Source organism: Babylonia areolata, chromosome 1 (genome assembly GCF_041734735.1).
Source record: "Babylonia areolata isolate BAREFJ2019XMU chromosome 1, ASM4173473v1, whole genome shotgun sequence".
In the NCBI taxonomy this organism is placed as follows: domain Eukaryota; kingdom Metazoa; phylum Mollusca; class Gastropoda; order Neogastropoda; family Buccinidae; genus Babylonia; species Babylonia areolata.
Window position 1 is genome coordinate 45,372,230 of NC_134876.1, and position 12,500 is coordinate 45,384,729.

The window sequence follows — 12,500 nt, forward strand, 5'->3', positions numbered from 1 at the left end:
CTTCGTTATCAAATATTGCGTGTATTTTCGCCATCGCATTTGTTGATCGTTTGTGATACGTGAAAGAGCATAATATAAGCTCAGGATTGTTGTTGCCCAAGTTTTCTTTCTTAAACACCTGCAAGTCCCCCCCATCAACAAGTGTGTGGTGTGGTATGGTGTATTGTGGTGTGGTGTGGGATGGTGGTGGTGGTGGTGGTGTGTGTGTGTGTGTGTGTGTGTGTGTGTGTGTGTGTGTGTGTGTGTGTGTGTGTGCTCTGTGATGTGTTCGTGCGGGCAGGTGCGTGCACGTGCGTGTTTCATTTTGAGTGTGTTTCATTTGAAAATTCGTTTTCCTCACAGAATTATCAAACACACACATTAAACAAGGCATTGTCATACACTATCATGACTCTCTCCGTCAGTTCTAAGCACCTATTCTGTGGATGGTGGAAAAATTCACTCAAATCTTTTCCACAAAATCACTGATTCACCTTTTACCCTCCAAACTGACTGACTCGCTCCCGAATTAACTGAATTCATCCTGTAACTGCCGAACTCACAGACTGCCTCATCATGCATCTGCCGAGCTTCCAGACTGACTAACCCTGCATCTGCCGAACTCACAAACTGATTCCTCAAGCATCTGCCGAAGTCATTGATTGACTCACTCTGCATCTGCCGAACTCATTGACTGACTCACCCTGCATTTGCCGAACTGACAGACTGACTCGCCTGCATCTGCCGAACTCGCTGACTGACTCATCATGCATCTGCCGAACTCGCAGTCTGACGCATCATGCATCTGTCAAACTCACTGACTGACTCACTTGCATCTGCCAAACTCATAGACTAACTCACCCTGCATCTGCCCAACTCATAGACTAACTCACCCTGCATCTGCCGAACTCGCAGACTGACTCACCCTGCATCTGCCCAACTCATAGACTGACGCACCCTGCATCTGCCGAACTCGCAGTCTGACGTATCATGCATCTGTCGAAATCACAGACTGACTCACTTGCATCTGCCAAACTCACAGACTGACGCACCCTGAATCTGCCCAACTCACAGACTGACGCACCCTGCATCTGCCCAACTCACAAGACTGACGCACCCTGCATCTGCCGAACTCACTGACTGACTCACCCTGCATCTGCCGAACTCGCAGGCCAGGTCCAGGGGAGTCTTGAGGTCCTTGTTGCAGATGGTGGGGTCGGCATGATGGCTCAACAGCAGTTTGACCTGCAAGACATCGGACACAAACGTGCACGATATAACCCCCACCTTATCCTTCACCTACAATCCACTAACACATGCTCTCTCTCTCTCTCTCTCTCTCTCTCTCTCCAAACACATGCTCTCTCTCTCCCACCCTCTCTCTTTTTCTCTTACGAAAATATTACCGACACCCAACTACGTTTTGATTTTCCTAGCTTCTGTCATCAAAAATGGAAACCATTATAAAATAATTATTTGGGTACATGTATAAAGCATTAAAATCCGCAGTTTAATTTGTACTTAACTGATACTGATGTGCTTTGCTAAATTTGTAGTTAATCGTTTTGTTGTTGTTTGTTTGTTTTTAATATGATGTCCTGAAAATTTGCTGTATTGTGATATGTGTTCACTGCACATCTTTCATGAGGGTCCACGGCCTATAATGAATATAAAAAAAAAATGCCCCCCCACCCCCCTCTCTGTGTGTGTGCGCGCGCGCCTGCTGTGAAGGAACTGAATGTTTTTTTTGTTTTCGTCTCACGGTCTTTGTGAGTGGGTGGCGCGGTGTACACACAACCAAAGAGCGGACACTTTTACGCGCCTTTTACAAATCAAGTTAATTCAATTCATGAATTCATGTCCCTCCATCTATCTATCTCTTTCGCTCTCTCCAAACACACACATAACACACCACACACACACAAACACACCCCCAACCCCACCCTCACCACATGGATGTGCCCGTGCTGACAGGCCAGGTGCAGCGGGGTCTCCCCGTTGAGGGCCTGCTCGTTGACCGGGGGCTGCTTCAGCAGCAGTGCCTGCACCGGCTCCGGCCGTCCCTGCCACGTGGCGTAGTGCAGGGCCACCATCCCTGACACACACCATTCTCGTCGTCACTCAACCGTCCCTCCGTCGTCATTATCATCATCATTGTCGTCGTCAGTGTTGTCATCAGTGAACTGTCTGTCATCATCATCATCATCATCATCGTCGTAGCCGCCGGTCATCATCGTCACAGTCATCATTGTATTGTATTGTATTGTATTGTATTGTATTGTATTGTCACAACAGATTTCTCTGTGTGAAATTCGGGCTGCTCTCCCCAGGGAGAGCGCGTCGCTACACTGAGAGCGCCACCGATTTTTAATTTCTTTTTTATTTGGGGGGATGGGGGTTGGAGGGGAGAGGGAGGGGGTATTTTTTCATGCCTGCAATTTTATCTGTTCTCCTATCCAAGTGATTTTTTATACAGAATTTTTTCAGGGACAGCCCTTTTGTTGCCGTGGGTTCTTATACGTGCGCCAAGAGCATGCTGAACACGGGACCTCTGTTTATCGTCTCATCCGAATGACTAGCGTCCAGACCACCACTCACGGTGTAGTGGAGGGGGAGAAAATACTGGCGACTATGGGATTCGAACCAGTGCGCTCAGATTCTTTCGCTTCCTATGCGGACGCGTTACCTCTAAGCCATCACTCCACACCTTTGCTCATAATCATCTTCATCATTCGACTTTGTCATGTGTTATCTTTTGTCAAGATCAGACATCAACATTTACTGCCATCCGCCATCCTCATCAAAAACAAACAAACAAACAAAACAAAACAAAACAAAACAAAACAAAACAAAACAACAACAACAATACAAAAAACACACAAAAAAAACCCAACCAAAAACAAACAACAACAACAAAAAAACGCCACGTCGTCGTCATTATTTTCTCTCTCTTCCAAGTCACTATCGGAACTTCTCTCCAGACTTTTTTTTTTATGTCCTTGCAGGTAGAAAGGAGATGAAGGAAACAAGCATACATTCCAAAAGGTGTTTATCTAGTTGGACATGTGGGCTGTGCACACGAAGGGAAGAACATATATTTCAAAACTAAAAGTTCTTCAGTCATTTCATGGAGTGGATGTGCACGCGCACGGCTGTTTGAGCTTGTCCGTGCGTGTGCCCTGAAGAAACACCACAAAACGTAATTCCAACCCAGCTCAAGCCAGTCGCCATCAATGTCCAGAAGTCCACCCATGGCAAGTCACTGTCGGCGTTTGCAAACCTGTTCAGGGACCGACGTCAGCGAGACGGGTAAGAACGCTGAGGTTTTCTCACCCTGATTATATGCCGCAAATACAGTCCTCTTACAATGTTTTAATACTCAATGCAAGCAAAGATGATGGCTCCAAACGCTGTAGATATCCACTCGCGTTTCGAGCTGTATAACATTCTACTCCTTGATCACTCCGACGTACACTGGGTTTCGGTGGTATGTTTGTAAGTAAAATGGGTTTCGGTGATATGTTTATGTGTAAAATGGGTTTCGGTGATATGTTTATGTGTAAAATGAGTTTCGATGATATGTTTATGTGTAAAATGGGTTTCGGTGATATGTTTATGTGTAAAAATGGGTTTCGGTGATATGTTCATGGGTGAATAAAGAATAACAAGGAAGGGAGGGAGGCAAAAGAAAATATAAGATTTTCTTGTTGTCCTGTTCATCTATAACTGTGTTGTATTGTGACGTGTTCCAAATAAAATACTGTTTAAACCAAATGAAAATGTGGCAGGACAACATCAAAGAATGGACAGACCTGAATTTCGCAGATTCACAGAGAGCTGCGAGAGACCGGAACCGATGTAGAGAACTGGCCTGGAAATCGTCTGAGGTGCCCCGACGACCCTCCACTGGGTTATGGAAAAGGTGAAGGTGAAGGTGATATGTTTATGTTACGGTGGAACTTGTTATTTGATATGTTTATGACGCGGCTGAACTTATTATTCATTTCAATTTCCCCCTGAGGAAATATCCAAAGTGACCTCGTCCCATACTTGACAGGTGATACAAAACTTCCGAAAGCACGTTCGCCCCTAAGTGACCGTGTGACAAATTCCATTTGGGGAACTGTCTAAGGACAAAACCTAATTCCCTGCAACAGAATCTCCATGGAAATACAGGCGGTGGTGGAGGGAACTCTTTTTTTTTTGCCTCCCAAAGCTGCACAGAAGGAATGATGTTAAACCAGTCTGCACGAAAGAGATTCCTTACTCCTCCTCCTCCATTTTGTTAGAATACTGTAAACGCTACTTGAAAAGATTCTGTCAAATTGTGATTGGTATAATACTTTATTAATTTTTAAGAAATACAACGGGAAACCTTACAAATACTCCACAGGGAGCAGAGAATGTGTGTGTGTGTGTGTGTGTGTGTGTGTGTGTGTGTGTGTGTGTGTGTGTGTGTGTGTGTGACAGACAGACAGAGACACATATAAAGACAGCCATCTCAATCCGCATTTCCCTTTGCCCTTCTGGAGGCAGCAAGAGGTCTGCCGGACCACTCAACCATGCCTGATACGATGATCAAGTGTTCCTGTGTTCCACGTGTGCGTGTGGGTACGCGCGTGGGTGGGTGGATGGAGGTCAACTACATCTCCACAGGTGCATGGGAAGAATAAGAGAGAGAGGGAGGGAGAGAGAGAGAGAGAGAGAGAGAAAGAGAGAGCTACACACACGCGCACAACTTCCGGTCTTCGGATCTCTATTGCTGTGTTCGAGGGGAGCACTCACATCTTGTAAACAGGTGCTTGCGAGATAACCGCGCGTGCTGAAGGTCATGAAAAAAAGGGGATGGGGGTGTGAGATGCTGTGTGGGTACGAAGGTAAGGAGGGGTGGAGAAAGAAAGAAACGTCATCATTTCTTATCTTAAAGAGAGACAATCAAATCATATTATTCCCTTTTGAAGTTATATGAGTGTATTCGGGGGATGGGAGGGGGCGGGTGTGGGTGGGTGGGTGGGTGGGGGGGGGGGGGGCACAAAAAAACTGTATTCGTTTAAGTTTTCAACATATTTGGGCCCAGTGTCCTACATAAATGCATTCCCAACAAACGTGAAAGCCAAATAAATATCATGCAACTACTCTAAAAAGAAAAATCAGCCCATGTAGAAAAAACGACAAAAGAGCTGTATTTTAAATTCTCCAAGTGGTGCTCTGATAGTAAATACGATTCCTCTACCGTAGTGGTATTAACATGTATGAGGCATCGACAAGCAGCAACTGTTATATGAAGTGAAAGCTACAAATCAGTAACAAAAATAAACACAAACGCTGATGTCTTCGCTTTTCTTTTTGCGAACAAACGTTGTTTCTAATGTTGTCCGAAGCACACCGGCAGACACAGGGATCAACTCAAAATTATACAGGAGGACAAGAAAGACCATAAATTTTCCGACGACTGTTCTAAGAATAAAAACAACGAAGAACGCTGGTATGTATGGGCACCGGTTAGTTGCAGCTGTTTCGGAGGGGCGAAAAACAACATAATAATATAATACATTATAATATAATATTCTTATTACGTGCAATTATCAGTACTGTGTATCCAAGCCAAAACCTTTTGTTCTCTTGGATGCGGAAGAAAAATTCAGAGAATGTCACCATCTGAAATCCTCCAGTGTAAAATGTAATGCAGACATCTTCATATCCCAGTACTCCAGCGATACCCGCGCGCCTCTTCTGTGGTTCTGTTCCGAATAGGCCTTCGGGCGGAGAGACATGAGACCGTGGTCAACAGAAATGACAATGAGTCGTCTAACATATCATGTAAAGACAGTGCACTAGTGGTATGTATGCGATAAAGAAAGGGAAGAGAACAAGACAGAGACAGAGAAAAAGTGAGAGAGAGGAGGGGGAGGGAGAGAGAGGGGGGAAAGAAAGAGAGGGGTGGAGAGGGAGGGAGGGATCACGCTAAAGAGAGAGGGGGGAGAGAGAGAAGGTAGGAGTAGGAAACAAAGACGGACACGCCAGAGTGAGTCTCCATGGACTGGAACTCGACACCACGCATCCTGACTGCTGGTTCAGTCCGAACAGACGGACGACCATTGACCTCTGCATGTGTGGTTTAAGTATACAGCTCAGCAAGCAGAACTGACAGACATCTCCACAAATACTCCTATCCTAAGCTTGGATAACTGGAAAAGTGTGACGACAACAACCCCAGCACACACTTGAACTCCCGGGCAGCTGAGAGAAGACACAGAACCGACACGAAAACTGAACAGCCCACGTGCAGTAAAGCAGACATGCAGGCAGGCAGGCATGCAGGCAAGAGACTCGTATGTGGGGTACTCGCATCCCCCCGCCCACCAACTACAAGCGGGGCCTTTCACAGAAACCTCCAGCCGGAAGTCCCTGTAGATACATCAATCACAGGCCTGATGCTGATCCAGCCTGGGCCGGAAGGAACCACGGCCTGTGGTGGGGGGCGGGTGTCAAGTGGTACTCAAGGGCTCCATTGTCTCTGTGTGCTAGTCAATGGGGTGCTTAGAGTGCAGAAACTGGAAGCGGCAGGCATGTGAGAAGAGAAGGATGTGTGTGAGAGTGCTGAGTACATGTGTGTGTGTGTGTGTGGGGGGGGGGGGGGGTTACGTGTGTGTGTGTGTGTGTGACAGACAGAGAGATAGGTATAGAGAGAGAATGGAATAGTGAGGCACAGATACAGACGGAATTACTTTCCAACGCAGTAACAAACAGGGAGTGAAAGGAAGGACTGTGAGATATTTGTGATTGTGGACTGACAACTCACACTAGATATTTAAAAAAAATTCTTTTGTGGTCCCAAATTGCCACAGAAAGCTGGCCATTTTACTGCTGTGCTTCCTTCGTGTTTTCTTTTTTCTCTTTTTTCTTTCTATCTCTCTGTCACTCTGTCTAATAAGTAATATGCGTCACTGAAGAATTGTATGCGACTGTTTTGTATTTATTTATTTATCTGTGTTCTTTTACACCACCTGCAAATGTCTCCTGTTGTGGGGATGATATTACTCTGGAGATAATATAATCAACATTCTGTACTTTGCACTTGACTTCACAAACAACTGCCATGAGGGCCGACAGGGAAACTGTACAGGCCACATGCAGGCCAGGAGTTTACAACTTCCACACGGACCCCAGCCGGAAGCCCCCACCATGTACACCAGTCACAGACCACTGATCCTGATCCAGGTTAGGCTGGAAGGGAACCACGGCGGGTAGGTACGTGTGTGCGTGCGTGATTATTGATGTGCGCGCGCGCATGTGTGTGCGTGTGTGTTGGGGGCAGGGGGGGAGAGGCTGAGACGGGGGGGTGGGGGGTGGGTAGTCTTAAGCATTATTAGACAAAAGTTGTTAGACAAAAAAAAAAAAAAAAAAAAGGTGGTGGGGGAGACGGAGAGGGGTGAGGGGCGTAGTAAGGAGTGGGACAGGAAATGGAGGAGGAAAGTTGGTTAAGGAATATAAGCATGTTAACTCGCACGTAAGTGTGCGTGAGAGAGAGAGAGAGAGAGAGAGAGAATTGGGGGGGGGGGGGGGGGTGCAGAGAGAGAGAGAGAGAGAGAGTGTGTGTGTGTGTGTGTGTGTGTGTGTGTGTGTGTGTGTGTGTGTGTGTGTGTCTGTCTGTCTGTGTGCGTGTACATGCGTGCGTATATGTGTGTGTGCGCGCGTGCAAGCGCGCGTGCGTTGACAGCTGGAGTGCGTGTGTGTGTGCAGAAGACACCATGACCCGAAGGATGCAAGGGACCTCACCTTTGTTGTCTCTGAGGTCGGAACTGGCGCCCGCTTCCACCAACAGCTTGATGACGTCAGTGCTGCCCATGAGGGACGCCTGGTGGAGAGCTGACATTCTGCACACACACACGCATAATATATATTCATTCACTTGTTCAATCATTCATTCAATTACTTTAAAAAAAAAAATCTTTATTCATTTATTTCAACCCTTTCTACACATAATCCACAAGAAGAAGAACAAGAGAGGCAAGGCCTTCAAGACTCATTTGTGATACACTTAAAAAAAAAAAAAAAAAAAAAAAAAAAAATCCAAGCTTTTTATGTATTGAGTATAATTTCAAAATGTAATGTTTAAGATGAGAAAGATCAGTTTAAAGCAAATTAAGTCCCCTAGCATTAATTACAGAGTAATTTCCTTTTTTTTTACTATCTGCACCAAAACGTTTGCAAAATAAATAAAACTTCCATGCTTAGCAAAAGAAGTTCCTGTTTGAACAAAAAAATGATAATAATGACTGCTCTTGTTGTTGGGTCAGAATATCAGATCAAAGTGCCAAGTTTAGAGAATACAAAAAATATAAATAGTAAATGCAGTTTGCATATAATTTGGCTTCTTCTTTTTTCTTTTTTTTTGTGCCCATCCCAGAGGTGGAAAATTGTTTTAAACAAGATGACTGGAAAGAACTGAATTTTTCCTATTTTTATGCCTAATTTGGTGTCAACTGACAAAGTATTTGCAGAGAAAATGTCAATGTTTAAGTTTACCACGGACACACAGACACACACACAGACAACCGGACACCGGGTTAAAACACAGACTCACTTTGTTTACACAAGTGAGTCAAAAACAGCAAATGTTATACGCGAGCACTGGAGACAAGGATCTAAGGCCAAGGGAACAAACTCTTCCTCACCGCTTACCGAAAACAAAGAGCATTAGCTTCCCTTCCGTGGCTGTTTCATCGACGGACTTGGTCGCTGTGGCTGTGCTGTTTGTTTCGCTTTTGGTTTCCATCATAATATTGCCAGATAATAATCCCTTTGCACTGAAAATCCCCAGTTTCCTCTGTGTTTGTATCTGTGCGGATGTGGGGACTTGGCAACATCACATGTAGTTGTTCCAATGGCTCTTTGCTTAAATATTCGGTTGGATGATGCTCACTGTTTTGTAAGAGAATACACGGAAAGAGGAACAAGGTACGAACGGCGAAATTCAGGGTGTGCTGTATGTAACACTGATTGCTGAAGTCATATTCTAGTGTTGAAAAAAAAATTCCTGCACTTGCAGTCTCCTCTATTTGAATCTGAATACTCTGTGGTTTTCCCAGCACCTCCAACTTTATTTTTTCTTTAAGGAACCCCCCCTCACCACCACCACCCCCAATTTTTTTTTCTATAAAGGACGCACGCGCCCCTCTGTGTGTGTGTGTGTTTGTACTTGTGTGTGGTGTGTGTGTGTGTGTGCGTGTGTGTGAATTATGTTGTAGTGAACAGACAATATACCCATGAGAAAGGAATTGGTGGGACGAATTTTCTCATCTAAATTTGATGGTCAAGGATGTTTATGTACAATAACCCCCACCCCCTCCCCCCCCCACCCCAACCCCGTGATCAATATCTATTTTCATCAATATCAGCTAATCCTCTCACCTCCCATCGACTCCCCCCCCCTCCACCTCCAACACCTAACCCCTGAAACTGACAAGAACAGATTTGGGTTTGTTTTTTACATTAAGTTTTTACGTCGACACTCCCCGTCTCAGGTGATAATCATGGTCGACGGCCATGACCATCCCAGAAATGTGGGAAGAAGGGACATTTACCCAATACTTCACTGACACCACGTGAACGTCAATATAATACGAGCAGCAAAACTGCCAAGTTACTGTCAGTGAGTGTCTGTAAACTGAACTCGCAAACATTCGCTGAGATCTGGAAGCCCTGAGCGTATTCTGCTACCAACTGGACAACCCCCCCCCCCCTCCATCCACCCCCACCTCCTTCCCCTAGCAGTCGGTCGGTACCTGACCACCCCCATTTAAGCCAATCAATACCGCCCTCTGTGTTGACTCGGGTCCGTGCTGTGGACATGAGGATCAGTGGCCAGCTTTAACCTGTTCTGAGCTACGTGTCTGTACTGGGCTGAGCGATAAATCGTTACGTTAGGGGTGGAGGTGGGGGGTAGGGAGGGAGGGACACACACGACGGGCCAAGGTCTTTTCACCTGCCAGGTGTCAAGCGGTCCCCCCACACGCTAGGCTAACGCTGTGTGTCCACATCATAACCTGGAATGAAACGTTGGGTTCTTACACTGTGTGGACACACGGCTTTAGTCCTTCAGGGTTGATCAGCAGCTCCGCCCATGTACGTTATATAAATACACTGAGGTCAGTCCACCCCTTCCTACCCACACAACGGATGGGTTTGAGGAAAGGAAAGACACTGGAACCTGTATACGCTTTCGTGTCTTTTTCTTTTTCTCTTTTTCTTTCGTTTTAGCTGCTAAACTATACATTCATGCCAGCACACACACACACACGCGCGCGCGCGCGCGCGCACATGTACACACCAGTACCATAATACAGTCACTACGTCAGAAGCGGATAGAGAAAAGACAAGACTGAAGTTTAACGACAAAATAATTCATCATAAGGCTAGATTATTGTTGAACAACCCGATGTCCGTTGCTCTTCTTTGACATTTCGCAGACGGTCACTCACTCACACTGCTGTGAGTTTGAATCACAACATAAAAACTTGGCATCTTCACGTATAAACGGCGTCATTGCAGGGTCTGTTAAGTTCCCCACCCCCTCGCCCCCCTCACCACCCCTTCCTGAGGTGGTTTCCTCATCGGCCGTATCACCTGTGTCGATGTTAAACCCGAAATGTAACAAACAGCAGTAAAAGAAAAAGACTCCGTGACACCATGATGAAAACAATGACTCCAATTTCGGTGGCTGAGTTCGTTTTGCACAGAGTTTACTGGGGTGAAACCCCCCACCCTCCCTTCGTTCCTTCTCTCTAGCGCCTTCCACTTTCTCGTTTACGTCATCAGCGCTGATTTACTTCCCTTTGTTTTCCGGACCAATGCTTCCACGTCACGACAGGGGCGAGACGTGTGGGCCATACACACCGACATACGGTTAGTTCGTCAACTCTCGATGTCTACGGGCCAGTCCTGACCACACAAACAGGAAATAAATGTGGTCGTACCGGTGACGAATGGAGTCAGACAAGTCCCCACGAGCCCCCACTTCTCGAGGTCGCTTCTGGCGATGCAATGAAGCTGTCGTCGCAGTTTATGAGTTGTGTTCAGCACTTGTCTTGTTGATTCGTTTGACGAGCGAGTCACAGAGAGAGAGAGAGAGTGTGTGTGTGTGTGTGTGTGTGTGTGTGTGTGCAGACAGATAAACATAGAGACAGACAGACAGACAGAGGTGTTTGGGTAAGCGGAAGGAAGGAGAGAGAGCTCGTTTGAATGGCTGTTTAATGCATCATAAGGATCACTGTTGGGTTATAAAAAAAATGTGTATTTATTGTAAACTTGTGATATTATGGTGCTGTAAGTGCATTTTCGTATATTCCCTGCACCCTCTATGCTGTGTGACTAAGTTGATAAGTCGATATTTAGTTTCAGTAAGTAGGAGAGTTTGCCTCTACTGAAAAGATGTTACCTTTACACACGCCCATACCTTCAGACAAAAGCGATCGCTTTAAACCAAAAGTGCATAATGATGGCTAAAAATGCTGATAAACAATCCTTGTAAATAGGTTTTGTCAGTAAATGAGTTGCCTTGTCTTGGTTTGCCTTGCCTTACTACGCCAACATCGTACCGTTTACCTTCTTTCAACATGACGTGTTATTTGTTGTTTTTACCTTGCGCTGCCTGCGAAATGTGTGGTCCCGTGCATAGGCTGTTCACAGGCACAGCCAGAGGAACCAGTGTCGCTGAGAAAATACTTAACCCATTTATTTTATTTTACAACCTGGTGGAATATGCGGTTATCTCCTCGACCTGAAAGAATTCCTCGGGGTAGGTATGCCGGTCGTATAAACATTTTGATTCCTGATCATTATTTGACATTCCTTTCTTTGCCTCATCATGTATCTCTCTCTCTCTTGTTCACCCCACCCGTCTCCCATCGATTCTTTCTCCAATATCTAACATTTATCTCACACGTTCGCCAGTCATTCAGTAAGAAAGAAGGCAGGAAAGGGGGCATTATCCCCACCCCCTCTCCACGTCTAGTATGGGGAAGGGGGAAATGGGCAGGAGAGAATTTCGTGGATGTATACACAACCGATTTCCCTATTTCACTGGGGGGGGGACCCCAACAACTTTGAAATATGAAGCATGATAAACACCCCTTTTCAATATGAAGCATGATGAAAAAAACACACAAAACCCCCCCAAAAAAACACCTTTTCAAACAAACATTGTAGTTGGACGTTGGGGACAAAAGATACAAGGAATCCAGTTGCAGGAACAAAGGTATTATCAGCATGGCTTTTTGTGTGCAACTACACGCGTATCCAAAACAGACTCCAGCAGAAACATTGAGTTGGGCGGGGTGGGGGTGACCCCCAAATTCCCGACACTGCCCTCATCTGCCCTCTTCCGCCTCACAGCACAGGGTGGGAGTTTCCCACGCTCCACCCGCCCAGACCCTACCATACGGGTACGGGTGGCGGTGGTGTGATTGTGTGCCGTTTTGTTTAACACTTAATGAATAGCATATCATTGCACGGTGCCT

At 45.8% G+C, this 12,500-nt stretch overlaps 1 protein-coding gene across 1 annotated transcript in view; it reads right to left on the reverse strand.

Annotated features, from left to right (window-relative positions):
• Positions 1-12,500, reverse strand: part of LOC143282697 (uncharacterized) — a 223,767-nt gene that overhangs the window by 131,289 nt on the left and 79,978 nt on the right. Inside the window, 3 exon segments of the mRNA XM_076588421.1 lie at positions 1,129-1,224; positions 1,929-2,074; positions 7,759-7,856. Coding sequence (XP_076444536.1) covers positions 1,129-1,224; positions 1,929-2,074; positions 7,759-7,856 — 340 coding nt within the window.